Here is an 18,329-nt window from a genome sequence, read left to right on the forward strand (position 1 = left end):
TTGCAAGAAATAAATGTATATACAATAAGAATATATCTAGTTTATAAATTTAAAAAATGTTGTAAATACCTGCATGATTAGATACAAATTTCTCTTGGAAATATGTATGAATAAATGTATACCCTTGAAAAGTTTTTTAAAAATGAAAGTACAAAATAATGTTTTGGTTGAGTAAAAAAAAATGAACCAAACTGGTGTTAAGGATAAAGGGCATATCTCTAAAGGGCACGAATATTTCTTTTTTCTTTATTAAAAATCATAATGACCACAAGATTTATTTATTTATTTATTATTTACTTCTATCCTACTCTTCTCATCCTGAAGGAGATTCAGAGCAGGTTACACATATGGCAAATTTAAATGCCAAATTATGAATACTAAATAATAATACATTGAACAATAAAACCAATAAAACATACAAATATAATTAAAAATGATTAAAACATGATGCCTACTCTTATAGTCCTTATTCGTGGTGCTGCGTTTAAGTGGAATTCCATATTGCACTACTCCCTGAACGCCTGGTTCCAGAGCCAGGACTTTACCTTTTTCCTGAACACCAGGAGGGAGCGGGCCAATCTAATGTCACTGGGGAGGGAGTTATAATTACACTAATAGTTTTCTTGTCAGGGATTCAACTGGACTCCACAAATTTCTATCATTGAAAGTTCCAAACAACAAAAATGTAATAAAATACCGTTATAGTTACCTTCTTTTAAAAGCCCGATTTTTCTTATCAAAATTAAACAATTAAAACAATGTTTAAAATATATTTTAAATCATAATGTTAAAAAATGTATTATACTGTTGTTGTTTGCCTTCAACTCATTTCTGACATATGGTGACCCTAAGAACAGCCTTTTACAGGGTTTCCTTGGCAAGGTGTGTTCAGAGAGGGTTTGCTTTCGCCTTCCTCTGAGGCTGAGGGACTGCAACATAGTGGGTTTCCATGGCCAAGAGGGAACTGGAACCCTGGTCTCCCAGAGTCATAATCCAACTCAAACTGCTGTACCATGTCTGCTCTTTTTGCTTGTGCTTTAGTTATTGAAAAAAATCCATATAATTCTTCAATTTGAAATAATTTAATTCTAAATATAGGGTGATAAATGTTTTTAAGTTGAGGAAAAATGAATACATATATATAGACCAAATAGACATTTAGACGTTTATGCATTCATTTATTCTGCAACTACTGATTTGAGAGTAAGCTTCATTAGAGTCAAAGGCTATCATTTTAAATAAACATTCCCTGGTCTTGAGATTAGATGAAGTACAAAATGAGAGCAATCTTTCTAGAACAATTACAGGGACAGAAAATTTAATTAGGCTTAAAATCAATAAACCTACTAAGAATATTTTATAGTAAAATATTAGGACAACCTAAATGAGACTTTGTCATTATGGCTAACTGGCATTACATAGACAAATTTTCATTTTTATGATATGTACGTAGGTTGGAAACATATCTATGGAGTAGATGCATATTATGGTTTAGGAATATACATATATGAAAATATAAGATATTAAGGGCCAGGCACGTAGCCGGGGGGGGGGGGGGCTTGAGGGGCTTCAGCCCCCCCCCCATTCTCATGGTGGTCCGTGAGGAGGCCTTACTGGTACATTATTTAAACTGTTATGTTTATTCATATCATGATCTGATCACCATGCTTTATATATCCCATATGCATGGGGGTATTGGGGTAACGATACAAAGGTTTTGCTAGGGTAGACCCTCTTTCACTCAGACTCAGCCCCCCCCCCCCAAATCAAACTCAGCTCCCCCGAATCAAAATCCTGGCTACGAGCCTGTTAAGGGCCCTTCCACGCAGCCACATAACCCGGAATATCAAGGTAGATAATCCACAATATCTGTTCTGAGACCAGACTGCCATATAATCCAATTCAATGTGGATTTTATATGGCTGTGTGGAAGAGACCTAAGCAATCATTAATCTAAAACCTGAAAAGTGGGTTATTGAGATCATTAAAAGGCATGTGTGTGTTTGTCTTTCTCTCTGTCTCCTGCGCATTAAATCTCTCTTTGAAATCATGCCCAAAACTTGAGTGGAAATACAATAGGTAAGAGCTCTGGCGTGGGTTAGTCCATGAGGTCATAAAGAGTCAGAAGCTACTGAATGAATAATCAACAACAAAGAAAGAATTCTTCATTTTCCCTGGATCATCTTGCAACCAGCCTGGGATATTTCCCCTCACCTAGTCTGTAATGAAGTACAAATGGTTTGGACCTGCCCAGGAGGGGGCAATGTGGCACATCTAATTTTCAGCACTGTGCCAGTATTTTTCTACACCCGGAAATATTAGATGACTTTCCATTGTATGCACTCATGTGACTCAAAGATACTTTTATATGCTCACAATTTGACTTCATCTTCTGAACCATCAGTAAATGAGAATGTATTTTCATTACAAAAGATTTGAAAAGTTTTTAAATTGCTTGGGAGCTGTTTCATTCTCTTGTGAGAAAGGACTGAGGAGACACTAGGAGGATTAATCTGAGCCAAAATTTCTCACAGAACATATAATGTCGCCTATATACTGTTTTTTAGTTTTAAAAAATTAGTCCAAGAAAGCTAAGTTGATGTATCCATGGATCAATGTCACCATTGTACCTTAACTCACACACACACACACACACATATATATATATAGAGAGAGAGAGAGAGAGAGGCCCCTTTTCTGAATAGAATGGTGAAAAGCAAGAGCTTAGTCAATCTTGGGAAAACTTTAAAAAAGCACTGCCTCCTCTCTTCTTTCCAAGGTCATTGATTCTGTGCTTTTTGAATACCTTGGTGGGAAAATAGTCATGGTAGCCAAGTATACTTGGCCCCCTGAGATGGCACTCTTGTTTTTCCATCTCTGATGAATGAGATGGAAAAACAGTGGTGGTTGGCAGCCACCACTATTTTGGGCCCCAAAACCTACACTCAACTTATACATGAGGTCAGACTATCCATGAGCATATTCTTTAAGTCTCTTAGTGCTGCAGGTTAAATCTGTATCAGAACAGTCAATTAGAAATGAAACTATAAAACTTTCTTCATTACTAAGCACTCACACATATAAGATTCCCATAAGTGGGACAATGAGAGTCATATAATTAATAACATACTGATGTAAGATCATGCCTAAAGTGGCTAATTATTATTGTTTGCATGGATAAATCAGGATGGGAACTTTGAAACCTTAAGCTGACTATTATAGCCATTCAAAATTATACATTTTACAAACCTGTGGCATATGAAATGGTAATCCAAGTTAGTGATTGGGTCCTTAACTACCATTTTCTCCAGAAACCAACCATTTCCTAGGAGAATTGATAACAAATTCCACTCTCAGTAATGAATTTACTGCATCTTTGATCAAACAACAATTAAAATATAGATTGATAGTTTATGCATGTGAAGGAGCTATAAGAGGGACAACCACCATGTATATTTTACTTGATGTCATTTGAAACACAGGACTTGAATTCTGCTCACATGTTTTCTTTAATATGTGTGTGTGTGTGTGTAACCCTGTGGCACAGCAGGTTGAACTGCTGAGCTGCTGAACTTGCTGACCGAAAGGTCAGTGGTTCGAATCCAGGGAATGGGGTTAGGTCCTGCTGTCAGCCCCAGCTTCTACCAACCTAGCAGTTTGAAAACATGCAAATGTGAGTAGATAAATAGGAACCGCTCCAGCGGGAAGGTAACAGAGCTATATGCAGTCATGCCGGCCACATGACCTTGGAGACATCTATGGACAACGCCGGCTCTTCTGCTTAGAAATGGAGATGAGCACCACTCCCCAGAGTTGGACACAACTAGACTTAATGTCAAGGGGAAATCTTTACCTTATGTGTGCATTTATATGCATTTATATCTCAGCTTTTCCCAAACCTTGTCTATCAAGGCAGTTTGCAAAAATGAAAACAGGTGCAACTAAAATCCACATTATAAAAAGTAAAAATATAATAAAACTATTAATAAAATAAAAGGAAATCAAACATGTCCACTGAAAGAGAAAAATATCTGATACTGGCAATGCAGTACATCATTAAAGGCCTGCTAGTATATCTTTAAGCAATGAGTCTTCAAAATGAAAATAGCCACCTGCCTAGTTAGCTTCTAATTAAAACTTACACACTGCAAATTAATGTTTATATTAATATTATAAAGATATTATAATAATGTATGGGATATTTCTTAGAATCGATCCAAGCACACAGCTCATAATCTGCAGGGATACTACTCTCTTATTGAATGGTGAAGTGCCATTAGGTAGTGTAAATATATGGCATATTCCAGACACAGAGAGATGCAGTGATTCAGGCATAAATAGTCAGAGAACAGATACACAATGTAGATTGTCATCAGTCTGGGAGAACAATATGTTTCTGACAAGTTTAAAGCATAATTGTGGGGGCCGATTTCTTTATGCTTCTGGGAATATAAGGTTGAAAATTAATTCATGCTTTCATAGATGACACCTAAGAGAATATATATAGTATTCATGTTCACCTGTGAGAGCCAAATATCCATTTTGTCGCAATGCTCACAAATGATGGTATTCTGTGTCTAGCTGTCCCTTTAATAGCTTGCTTAGCATGAAAACAGACCTGTCATTTCTTCAAGATAAATGTGGTCTTTACAACAGTCATATGACCCACTTGTCATCATTTCTATGCCACAGAAAGATGTAGGGAGAATACTATATTGAAATTTCTGACCTGCACCAATTCCATTGTGTCCTATAACAATCTTGTGTAAATGTCCAAGGTGCACAGCTTCCAGGGAGAAGATATCGGTCTGCAATCAAACAATTGAAGGAGTATCAAATGTAGGAGGGAAGTGTGTAAAAAGCAGAAAATCCAGAATTAAAAATCCAACAACCCAAAGAATTCTGAATGGTACTCCCAAACTGTAAATCCCAGAGGTATCCATGATTGAACCATGGCAGTAAAAGTAAAATAATAGAACTGGTTTGTCTGAAAGGGTTCAGGATTCAACCTTCCTCTGACATGGAAGCTATCTAGCACCACTATGCTGAGGTATACTTCACTAATATTTTACTAATAAGTGGGTATGGAACTGCAACCTTATTTTAAAAACATTAAATTTCACCAAATACCTAGGATTTCCATGGGTATTTTGTAAAAAATAATTAATTTATTCTCTTTTTAAAATTCAAACACATAAATGTTTACCAAATCCCATAGTCAATCATTCGCAGATATTAGTAAATCACCTATCAATATTATATTTATTACTATTTTATTATTTTATTATATCTATTGGTATTCAGGCATATATATTATTATTCATTCACATATATTCTTAGTTGCTCCATTTTGTATCATGTATTACCAAAAAATCCCTATTTGGTTGGAGGTCCATCTTTAACATTCAGTCCTTGAAAATACATTAAAAGCAGTCGGTACCAAGTTACTACAAACTTATCTGCTTTTATTTCTCTTTTTGCCATGTAAAATTGAATAGTCACATTTTCTGTACAAAGTTATCATATCCAGTTATCTCTGAAAATTAAAGCCCTGGAGTATTTTTCAAGGTTCTACTTAGCCTGAGTGAAGAAATTGTTTCTGTAATTGGTAGCAGGACAAAGAGGTCAATTACTTTTGAACAGTTGGCAGAGATGTTTGCTGATCTCCCAACAGAGTTGCCCTGCACTGTGAATGAGTCCAGATTACTTGAGCTGATTTAGGTAGGGTCACCTACCAATTTAGCTTCAGCATACTTCCTTCTTAAATTGTATATGTGTATGGATATAATAATACAACTATGGACAAGTCTTTTAGAGGAAATTTGTTTGTTGCTCAAATATTATTGAGAGTGAACTTAAGGATATAAGTATTGACCACATTAATAAAATCTTTATAATATTTGGAGAACAGAGGGTAGGAACATGTAAAAACTTGCAAAACATGTTTTTAAATTCACTCACTTGTCCTTTTAGATATTTCCTAGGATTCTTTGATTTAAGGAGTCGTCGGGATCCTGTGTCACCTTTTTTTCCACAGACTACAATGTAGACATCAGCATCTGTTCCAGCATTCCATAAATCCCCTGTGACCACAAGGAGCTCATACACTACCACTAAGGATAACAAAATACACAATTTTATATTCAGTAACATTTTCTAGAACATACTTTAAACAACAACATCAAATGTGTACTACTGAAGTGAATTCAAAGAAGATTTTCCATGTGATTTTCCTTCTTCTTGGCAGGGGGTTGGCCTAGGTGACCCATGAGGTCTCTTCCAACTCTATAATTCTATGATTCTATGGCCCCTTCCACACAGCTTAATAAAATCCCACATTATCTGCTTTGAACGGGGATATATGGCAGTGTGGACTCAGGTAACCCAGTTCAAAGCAAATATTGTGGGATTTTCTACCTTGATATTCTGGGTTATATAACTGTATGGAAGGGCCCTATGATAAGATAAAGGCCAATTGCTTCAGAGTTTGCATACCTGAGAAATGGGTACAACCTGTTATAGGTTCAATTGCATTTATGAGCAGTGAATAGCTTGAGGTACTCCTTTATCTAGTTTGTTATTCATGGGCGAGGTGGCATCCATACCTTGTTGATGTTAAATGCCCTCTGAGTTATAGCAACCCCTGTCATGGGTTTTCTTGACATGATGCATTCCAAGGAATGCTGTCATTGCTTTCCTCTGGCAGAGAATGTGATTTGCCCTGTGGATTTTCATAATTCACCAGGGATTCAAAGCCTAGGGCCTCTTCACCTTATCTTCATGAAGTGTCCTAACCCATCATATGATGAAAGGCTACTTCTGGTGGGACTTCATACAGAAAGTGTCCTGGCAGAGTCCTAGGATGCTGCTAGTGTTTTCATTAGATTGAATGGGGGGAGCCGGACAGCATCGCTTTCCCTCATATGATGGGGAAAGCGACACAGCGGGTGATGTGAGGTATGAAGCAATGGTGAATCCCCCGGCTGTCACCCGGCTTCAGGACCTCTGTGATGAGATCCCAAGTCTCCAAGACTAATTCCATTTCTTTCCTTTTACTAATTTCTTCTGGTTCATACCTTGCTATGAGAATTCCTGAACAGGAATACATGGTTAATGCTTTGGTAAGCTTTCGATTGAGTTATTTTAATGCTTTGTACACAGAGTTGCCCTTGAAGACAATTCAGAAGTTTCAGTTATTTCAGAATTTATCTCTAATTGTTATATATTTCATCATTGATTTTCTGTGACATACTGATGCTCCACAACAATTTCCTAGAGAAAATAACTCTCTCCTAAAGTATATATCTCTTACTCTGTATTCCTCACCTGGAAGAACCGGCTGACCCTGTCGTAAAACAGGACATTCATGACAGATTTCACCATCATCTTTGTTTTCTGCCAGCCACCTGTCAACAGGGAAATTGAACTGTTCCTCTGTGACCAGGTTCTGCAATTGCAGCTGAAATATAAGTCACCAAGTTTAGTTCATTGGAGTGGGGGTTTTTTTCAAAAAAGGAACTAAGTCATGATCCTATTACAATCCATACCACTGTAACAGAAGCTCAAATAGTCAAGTATAATAGTCATGTTTCGTGCTAGACTTTTTAAAAAAGGTACAAATCCAACGTGATCACACTTTTAAAAATGCACACTATATTTTGATATTATTTCCTCAGAAATAATGAGGACTGAAAGCTGAAGTTAAACGTGGGGTAAAGATCTTATTAATTCCCATACATGTCTCCTATTATTTCAAATGAATATTTTATATGGCAAAGAGAGTGGACTTAATGTCAGGGGAATATCTTACCAGTGGAGCTGCTTTAATATCTTACCAACGTCTCAGGATTTGAGCTTAGGGAAGGGAAACCCAGTAGCACAAGAAAAATGTGGAGAAATGTTTGAAGATCATGTAAAAATCTTTCCTGTGTATCTGAGAGAATGGAAAAATTATAGATCATATAGCTTGACAGGAAGATGTTGTGATGGGCTACCTGTAATCTACTTTCTCTAGAACAAAGAGTCCAGAGTCTTGGATTCATGCTGACATTTCTTAGAGATCACAGAAATGAACTTATGGATTAATTCTTGTTGTTGTTGTTGACTGAGAGGAGGGCCTTCCTGGAATATCTTAGAGCCCACACAGGGTCATAGAGGGTAATGCGGTCACGTAGGTAGCCTGGATTTGAACCGTGCAGGGCTTTGTAGGAATAACCTGCACTTTGAATTGGGACTGGAAACTTACAGGCAGCCAGTGGAGCTGCTTTAATAGAGGCATGGTGTGCTCCTTATAGCTAGCTCCAGTCAGAAGCCTGAATTCTTGTTTTTTTCTAGTAACTTATGTCTTCTCATGATACAGTCAAAGTATAACAATCTCAATCTAGTCTTTTTGGTTTCTAGGGAGAGTGCAGATTTGATTTGCTCTTGGACCAATTTATTTGTCTTTTTAGCAGAACTTTCTTCAGAACCAAATGAGAAACCTTCCCTCTATAAAAATGAAGAAGAGAAACCCACCTACAGCTGAGCAGCATGTGTCTCCATTTCATAAACTGAAGATAATAACAAATACAAATATATGATTCTTTGCTAACTTGAGTCATTTCATGTGGAAAATTAAATCTGTCTGAATTATAAAACATTTGAATAGTTTTATATCCTGGGATAGCAATAGAGAACTCCTTTCTCTGAAGCCTAACACAATGACATGCAAAAATTTATTGGAAATGTCTGGGATTTTTTGACCAATAGAAATCATCCTGTCATAATGAACCAAGAAAGAGAATTCTTAACAGACTGCAAACATGTACATTCAGGAGTAAGTCTCACTGAAGAAACTGAAATTTGCTCCATGACTTTTGCTGTAAATCTGCAGAAAAGTGTGTGCCTTTCACCCATTTTAACTCTTTTCACTTTATGATAATAAAGTTCTAGCTTAATGTTAACAAGGTTTTTTTTTTTTCTCTACTGCATATGAACAAACAACTAGCAACGGTTTCTCCAACCATCGCATGCAACATTTTTTGCTTAGTTTCTTTCTTTGATTCTCAAAAAGATTTCACAGTAAAAGGATATATGAGGAAAATAAATATCATGTACTAAAATACTTCATTGAAATACTTAATATTTTCTTTGCAGAATATTTCTTATTATCTTTGAGATTAATCATTGTGAAAATTAGAGCATTCAGGTAAAGAGAAAGAATGTTTTGTCTTAGTTCAAGATGAAATATTTGAGAATAAATAATGTGCATTTTATTTAACATCATATGAGTTTCATTACAGAAAGATATTCCAGAAAAAAAGCTTAGTAACTGAAGAGCATGGCTACTACAATATACAAAATGCATTTGCATTATGTTATGTACTAAAAAGATTAAAAGGTAAAGGTTTTCCCCTGACATTACGTCCAGTCATGTCTGACTCTGGAGGTTAGTGCTAATCTCCATCTCTAAGCCAGAGCCGTAGACACCTCCAAAGTCATATGGCTGGCATGACTCCATGGAGTGCCATTATATTCCCACCAGAGTGGTACCTATTGATCTACTCACATTTACATGTTTTTGAACTGCTAGGTTGGCAGAAGCTGGGGCTGACAGCGGGAGCTCACACCACTCCATGTATTCGAACCTGCGACCTTTCGGTCCACAAGTTCAGCAACTCAATGCTTTAACCAACTGTGCCACCAGGAGCAGTACAATATACACAGTCCAAAAGCCATCGCAAAATGCTTCTTCAAACTTGTTAAAACAAAGCATAGTGGATTTTAGTTTGCCAGTAAATTTGGAGTAAATATACAATGTAGAATTAATGCAATTTGATACCATTTAACTGCAATGGCTTAGTGCTATGGAAACATGGGAATTGTAGTTTGGTTAGGCATCAGAATTATATGGCAGAGAATGCTAAAAAAAAAAGTAAAATGACAGGAACAGGCAATATGACATGACTCATGTGTTGGTGGAGCATTAAAACTGTACATTACTAGGATCTTTGGAAGATCTTTGGTTTAACATTCAAATATCTCACCTCTTTGCAATACCAAGCAGGAGTTTCTCCAGAGTTATTATGTCCTATTCGTATTTTGTAGAGGTTTCCTACGTCTTCCGTGTCAATCTGTTTGATAGCACAGCATAAAATAGAAGTTTGGCTAGCTGCTTTAAAATAAAACTGCTTTAGTAATTTCAGTTTCGAACAAGATAGGCTCTGTAGGTTTATTCTTCAATTGAATTTGTTTGTAAGTTGGAAGAGGTACATTTTTAAAGTATAACTTTAGCCAAAAACATTTTTTTTCAGCTTTGGATAGCCCTGGGAAGGGTTAACACCCCATGGGATTTGTTTTTCTGTGTGTGCCCTGTTAAGAAGATTTCACCTCATTTTCTGTCCCTATGATAATTGGAGTTTTAAAAATTTGGAAACGAGGAAGAAATGTAAGGCGGGGATGGAACAAAAAACCCTTCTATGGCTGTGATCTCTGGAAGCAATGCTAAACTCAATATTTAATTAGGAAACGAAAACTTATAGGGAGTACTTAATTAAAGGAAAAAGAGCATTTAAAATTAAAAGGAAGAGAAAAGTTAGGGGATAAATTACTGGTTTAGTTATAATCAACTATATGACATATTTTTAAAAGAGAATAAGGTAGGATTTGCGAAAAGAAAATCAAAATTAGAGAACATTTTGGAGAAGGGGAATAACATTAATTTCCAGATTACATAGATACATATTAGAGTACAATTTAGAAGCTAACAGAATAAAAACAGTGATGATCTCATGGGCTAAAGATTTAGGAGAAAATACTGAGTTGGATAATTGGGAATATTTATGGAAAAGGGGATTTAAATTTTCAATAGCAGGATCTATTAGAGAGAATATGTATAAAATGTTTTATAGAAGTTATATAACACCTGAGGCAATAGCTAAAATAGATAAATCTCACCGGGTTGGGTGAGGGGGTGGATGTTGGAGATGTAAATTACAAAAAGCTACCTTCTTCCATGCCTGGTGGACTTGTAAGTTGGTAAAAAAAAATTGGGAAAAACTGATTAAAGAAAAAATAAAATGATCACTAAAAAGTTAGAAAAAATCCAGAAATGTTCCTCTAATGCCCCTTCCACCCAGCTGAATAAAATCCAACATTATCTGATTTGAACTGAGATATATAGCAGTGTGGACTCAGATATTCCAGTTCAAAGCAGATATTGTGGGATTTTCTGCCTTGATATTCTAGGTTATATGGCTGTGTGGAAGGACCTTTAGACAGGCAAAAAATCCAAGCGAAATTGGGATTTTAAATCCCACTTCCTCTTGGGATGGAGGCTACACAGCTGACCTAAACCCCGTGGTTTTGCAAGGGTGGTGTCCAGATACTCACCCATGAGTGTTCGGGGTAGTGTTTATCTCCATTTCTAAACCAAAGAGCCAGCATTGTCAGTAGATACCTCCAAGGTCATGTGGCTGGCATCACTGCACAGAGTGCCGTTGCCTTCCTGTTGAAGTGATGCCTATTGATCTACTCGCATTTGCATGTTTTTGAACTGCTAGGTTGGCAGAAGCTGGGGCTAATTGCAGGCGCTCACCCCTTCCCTGAATTTGAACTGCCAACCTTTTGGTCAGCAAGTTCAGCAGCTCAGCAGTTTAATCTGCTGCACCACTGAGGGCACTAGACTCGTGTAAATATGGGTAATTAGGATTGTTCTTGTTGTGTGCCTTCCAGTTGTTTCAGATTTAGGATGACCCTAAATCTAAAGTTTAGGGCGGGGACAGGTAAATGATCTGTGCATGGAACCTGTGGGTCTTAGTTTGGGGAGCCCTGGTTTAGAGTCCGAAATGATTTTGTTTTCCTATAAAGATCCTTGTTTATTTATTTTCCTGGTATAGTAGAAGCAATAATTCTCAATATGCAGAAATCTCCTTGATTGAATGGGCTTCCGTCTAGGTAAACAGCAAGATGAGTTGGTAGTAGTGTGGGCTGAGCTTTTTACTGATCTAAATCTCTATACATTTAAATGGACTAAAGATGGCAGGAACTTGGGTAATAGAATGATTTATATTCTTTATACTCATCTAAGTATCCATCTTTTATTTTTATGGTCCTTTTGCATGTGTGTGTGCATGTATATACTTAATATATACATACTTTTCACTAGTTTGCCTTCAAGCTGATGGCAAATTGGGCATTTTGCCCCATGGTCTAACCACCATCACACTTTCACTACAAAAGACAATCTACACTGAAAAAAGAAAATGTGCACCACTGTTTGTTTCTGTTGTCTCCCAGGTTTCACAGGTACACCTGAAATGTGTTCCCCTCAGAACTTTGCTTAACAAAGATGCTTACTATCCCTTATTTTTACATTGTGTGATATTTTAAAAACAAGGCAAAGAAGGAACTGTATACTTACAATGAATATATCTGTATTTCCTCTTTCAAATACTTTTTTCTCCTCTCCTTCTACAAAAATAGCTCTTGAATTGCCTTGATCTCCATATAAAGTAATATAAACTTGTGAGCTGGTACCAGCCATTGGCTGGTCACCAGTAGAAACTGTGAATTTCCATTTCATAACTACAGAAATACAAAAGACACAAAAAGATATCCATAACTGTTAGGTATTATGGAGTCACTTTGATATCAATCTTACTTTGAGACAATGACTCGTCCTTACATCAGTAGTATTGAGGGCCAAACATTAGTTGTAAGAAGTTTTATACCTACCCAATTTTGATTAAAGAATGAATAAACTGTGTTGATACACATTTATATGTGTATAACTGCTCAGTCTGAAATCATGTGTCACTGTATTCATTCTGAAATCTATGTAGTTTGTCTAGTTATGCTGATAACCAGTGTAGTGGTTGGAGTATTGACTATGGCTCTGGAGACTGGGTTCAAATTCCCACTGAGCCATGGATCGCCACTCTAGAAGCCTCAGAAGACAATGTCAAACGTAGTTTGAACAAATCTTGTAAACAAAATTCCATAGAAAGCTTGTCTTAGGATCACCATAAATGGTGAAGTGCCACAACAACAACAACAACAACAACAACAACAACAACAACAACAACAGACTTTTTGATAAGCATAATTTTGCCTTTTTTCACTTGTAAGCAACCTTGGAAGTGTGGCATAGAAGAGTTGCTTGAGTTCACTGGAAGCAGAATAAGAAGGGCATCTCTGACTTGTCTTAATTCCTTCCAATCGGCAAGGGACTTTTGTTATTAAGTTTATTTACACCTCATCCACACTAGTGATTGTGCTAACTTATTGCATCATGTAATGTTGCTTCTTGCTATTTCTTGATTCTTCTTGATACTTCCACATTAAAGATTCTCTGTTTTTTAAAAAGAAACACAGTAGAAATGTGACAGGTTGTTTCTTTTGTAGGCCTTTTGCTTATGACATTAAATATGGGTTTTCCAACTCCCAAAAATGTCCCAGATGTATTTGCAGCCTGATGTTTAAGCACTGTACCTTAATTCTCAATTTAAAAAGTAACCATTCCCTTTTCTAAATTGAGTGGTAAAAGACAAGAGCTTAGTCCATCACAATAGAACTTAAAAGAAATACCAGTCCCCTCTACTTTATCATCTGCAATGCCACTTCTGACCTTTTTGAATGCCTAGGTGTGGAAATTTTAGCCCCAGAACCTTACTTCAACTTATACATGTGGTTTACTTAGGACATCATCACACTGAGAAATTTCCTCATCATAGGATACTTCAGACTCTTTTCAAGCACGGAGAGGCATGAAGCTCTTCACATGAGGTTAAACTACTTCTGGCCATCATGCATAGCCCTTCATTGTTGAAAAGAGGCAAAATGTCCTGAAAAGAGGGAACTCTGAACACAGGTGAGCAATTGTGTTCCGAGCTCATACCTTCTACTGTGCATTACTCCCATGGTTATAACTGAAAAGCAGGTGGAATGGGAACTGTCAAAGTTTCCCCAGCCCATTTCATTGCCCGCCCCATCAGTCTCCTTTATTATAAGGGGCTTTGGGCAGGGCAATTGTATCCCATGGAAAGAAAAGTTTTTAAAATGGTCTCAGTTTCTTTTAATGTAGTGGTTCTCAACCTGTGGGTCCCCAGGTGTTTTGGCCTGCAATCCCAGCCAGTTTACCAGACATTATGATTTCTGGGAGTTGAAGGACAAAACATTTGGGGACCCACAGGTTGAGAACTACTGCTTTAATGTAAGGGGCTTTGGGCAGGGCTAGGGATGTCTTGGCTTTTGGATTTTTTTCCCGATTTTTTAAAAAAGTAATTGGAGAAGGCAGAGAAAAGGATTCCCCCTGTGGTGAATGTAAGATGAATTTATTGCCAGCTCTTAGGTTTTCACATGTGATAAAGCTGATCGAGGGCAACAATGGACAAACAGTTGAAGAGGGAGACATCTGTGATGGGGAGGTAGAACTCGGAGTGGGGTGATTGCCTACATTAAAAGGATGGCCACCTGCACTTTCTTATCTCAATATGATGAGGCCATAATCCATGTCTATATTCTGGGTTTGATATTAACGAAGTATTTTGTTGTTGATTTTAAGAGTCAGATTTGTTGGACATTAATTGTACATCAAGATTGCTTTCATGAATCCTGCTCTATTATGTCCTGAATCCAATTATTGGTTCTAATGAAAATATAATCATAGAGTTAGAAGAGATCACAAGGGCCATCCAGTCCAACCCTCTGTCATGGAGGAACCCACACATTCAAAGCAATACTAACAGATTGCCACCCAGACTATTCTTTAAAAATATCAAGAGAAAGCAACATATTCCACTGCTGAACAGCTCTTAGCATTAGGAAGTTTTTCCAAATTGCTAGATGTGATCTTTTTCCTGCAGCGTGAATCCATTGTTCCATGTCTTACTCTGTAGAGCAGCAGAAAAAAAGCTTATCTCCTCCTCAGTGTGACAATATCTAGAACAGTGGTTCTCAACCTGGGGTCCTCAGATGTTTTTGGCCGACAACTCCCAGAAATCCGAGCCAGTTTACCATCTGTTAGGATTTCTGGGAGTTGGAGGCCAAAAACATCTGGGGACCCCAGGTTGAGAACCACTGATCTAGAAGGACAAGCTACAGCAGACATGGGCAAACTTCGGCCCTCTGGGTGTTTTAGACTTCAACTCCCACAATACTTAACAGCCTATTGGCTGTTAGGAAATGTGGGAGTTGAAGTCCAAAACACCCGGAGAATCAAATTTTGCCCATGCTTGAGCTAGAATGTGTCCAGAGAAGGGCAACCAAAATGATCAAAGGTTTGGAAGCCAAGCCCTATACAGAATTGTTTAGGGAGCTGAGGATGTTCAATTCAGGGAAATGAAAGTTAAGAGGGAACATGACTGCCATGTTTAAAGATTTGAAAGGAGGTCCACCAAAACCTTTCTTGAGTCATATGTTATCTGGGTGTACTCATTGGTAGTTTTTGGACCAACATTCTAAAGAAGCTTATCAGTAGAAGCCAGTCACAGAACCGATTACCTTTACTGTTATTACATTCACACTAGGAAGGTATCTTCCACCATATTTAGTGTTAACACTAGTTTTCTACAGTGGCATTCTTCCCAGCTGACATAATCTTTCCCATTATTCATTAAAGGACTTGGGAACCTTGACAAGCAGCCAATTTAGGCTTTCTAGTTCTGTCCCAGCAACATATTGCTAAACATCTATCACCCAAAAGGACCTGTACAGCTTTGGTTTAATTAAATCATTCCCTTCGTTAGTTATAATTAAATATTAGGCTCAATGGTTTAATCCAATTTAGCAATAGCCATAAAATAAAAAGAAGAAAACTGGTTTTAGAACTGTAGAGATGAATGAAGATGAAGATTCTTGTTCCTCCTTACCTAGCCCAGTGGGACACTTATAAAATGGAACTGCCAAGCAGAAGCCATTCTCTGTATTTTCAGATTATAGAGTGTCATGCTTCCCAGATTTAATTACTATGCATTAAATCTTGTTACAATACTTACACTTTCAACCTACTAAAATAAAAAATATTATGCATAATAGTTGTTTTACTGAGAAATTCTAAACTTGTTTAATCCAAAATAATTTTCACTCTTCTTTTTTTCTCCCAAGGTATATTTTAATGTGAAAATTTAGCAAAAATGTTTAGATGACAGTCACTATAATATATGTAATTAAATCCCACTGATTTAATGGGTCTACTTAGTTAGAAATAGCCAGAGCATTTAGACCAATGATTGGGCTCTTGATGGAATAAAGACAGAAGCAGGAACCTTACATCTCCAAAATTATTTCAGTCAAACAAAAAGTGTCATTCTACTTTCCAATCTCCATGCTGGATAAATTAGAAGAATGGGCAAGTTGCATATTTGTTATAAGTGGTCGTCTGTGAATTTACCCTAATGGGTTATCTGTACCTGTACAGCGCATAGTATGGAAACTTCTAAAGCAATTACATATGGTTTAGGGTAGCATTAGGTGCCTCATCCACTCACTTCCCTCAGTTCCAAGGACAACAGAGCATCATTGTCAAAAGATCTAAGGAGAAGCAGGACATGATCAGGGAGCTGTGAGTTCACAGATGATCACTTGTAGAACTCCAGTTACAACTTGTTGTATGCAACTTGTTATACTTCTTCGTGGTCTCTTTGAGTCATGCAAATAGGAAACTAGCAAGATACTAATCCTAAGAGAAAGGAGCATCATTTTAAGCAGGAAAACAACACTGGTCTCTCAAAAGCAGCATTAACCTTGGATTGCACATTCAATCTATAGTGAGAAATCATGGCTGTGACCATATAGCTTCTATGCAAATGTTTTCCAGTGGACACACCTTCCAGCAAGGCAGCTGATGCAGCCATAGCACCTCATGGAGTAACAATGGACACAAGCTGGAGGAGACTTTCTGGTTAGTTCATAAGTCATTTCAAAAAACATTGCAAAGAAATAGGGAGCAATTTTCTTTTAGAATAATGGAAGATGAAAAGTCTTTGAGAAGCATGAAACTGGTGATCCTGTCCAATGAAGGACCTGTGCAATGAAGGACCTGTTCCACGTCTAAGGTGTGTTCTACATCAATGCATGCAATGTGGTGTCCTGATTGATGTGGAAGGCCGATATTACCTCAGGTATGAAAAAATATCCAGTTTGAAAACGAACTGGTCTTGGTGAAACTGAAGGTAAAGTTGATCCAGTCTGAGGGTGCAGAATATTTCAGCTGTCCTGAAAATGTAGTAACCACAAAAAGCTGTTTCCTAGGTAAGTAGGTAGAGAAATCACAAAATCCCATGAGTTCAAAGGGCTTCCTGGCTAGTTGTGACAACACAATTTCTAGGTTCCATCAAGATGTTGGATCACAAACAGAAAAACAAAGAGCCGTGTAACCTTGAGGAATTTCACTACTGTGGGATGCTAAAAGCATGATCTGAAAGTTATCTGAAATTTGATGGAGTAGTTCTATCTAACAAGGAGATAAAGAAATCAAGGACATGATGGATTTGTGTCTGAACTGCAAACATCCCTTAATGTGCCAGAAAGGAAAGAAGTCTCTTCAATTTTTATGCATGGGATCATTGAGTAAAGGGCCTGTGTTCTCTTCCTTCAGGGAGAGCAGCTAGAGACGCATCCTCTAAGCTGAGAGTGTCCGAGTCCAGCTATCTTACCTGACTGTCATGAATGATTAGAAGAGCCTGATGCTTGATAGTGCTGACCTGAGACAGACATAATGGGTAAAACCACTGCTGTATGGGCCACCAAGGTGTGATCAGAATGCACCTCACATTGCTCTCTTCAAAACTTGGGTACTACTTTGGTGATAAATGAGGGAAAGATATGCGTGGAGCGACCTCCCCAGTGAAAAATAAAGACAGTGTCACAGAAGGTGTTCCCCAACAAGCTCTGGAACAGCAGCTGACACTAGACATTCTGGGAGGTGGCAAACAGATCCACTTCTGAATTACTCCACACATGGAACAGTATTCTCAGAATGATGGAATGGAGGAGAATGCATTGAAGGCATATCAGAGAAGAAGGAAGATTAATCAGAATCAGATTTCTGTGGAAAGTAGACATAGATTTTGTATGTCGAAGCAGAGAGCTTGACATAGGACTAAAATGGTGTGTCAAAGCAGAGTCTTGGTAAAGTTCTCACCAGTCTCAAATTGGAGACTTTTACCTGTCATACTTTGAGCCAACATGATGACTAGATGATGTCCATGTTGGTGGTATCATCTGACCATAACCAGAAGATAGAGAACATTCAAACCAGAGTCAAAGGGAATGTCAATGAGACTTGTAATGTTCATAGTCACCATAGTCATGGCCCTCAAGAAAATGGTGATGTTGGTTATCAACAAATT

At 37.5% G+C, this 18,329-nt stretch overlaps 1 protein-coding gene across 1 annotated transcript in view; it reads right to left on the reverse strand.

Annotated features, from left to right (window-relative positions):
• Positions 1 to 18,329, reverse strand: part of RP1 (RP1 axonemal microtubule associated) — a 222,929-nt gene that overhangs the window by 189,435 nt on the left and 15,165 nt on the right. The window contains exons 3-8 of the mRNA XM_060775314.2: positions 12,401 to 12,564; positions 10,026 to 10,112; positions 7,327 to 7,459; positions 5,962 to 6,113; positions 4,730 to 4,808; positions 3,250 to 3,325 (exon numbers count right to left, since the gene is read on the reverse strand). Of these exons, the coding sequence (XP_060631297.2) occupies positions 3,250 to 3,325; positions 4,730 to 4,808; positions 5,962 to 6,113; positions 7,327 to 7,459; positions 10,026 to 10,112; positions 12,401 to 12,564 (691 nt within the window). The remainder of the gene's footprint in view (positions 1 to 3,249; positions 3,326 to 4,729; positions 4,809 to 5,961; positions 6,114 to 7,326; positions 7,460 to 10,025; positions 10,113 to 12,400; positions 12,565 to 18,329) is intronic.

The sequence above is a fragment of the Anolis sagrei genome, chromosome 4 (genome assembly GCF_037176765.1).
Source record: "Anolis sagrei isolate rAnoSag1 chromosome 4, rAnoSag1.mat, whole genome shotgun sequence".
NCBI classification, from domain to species: Eukaryota; Metazoa; Chordata; class Lepidosauria; order Squamata; family Dactyloidae; genus Anolis; species Anolis sagrei.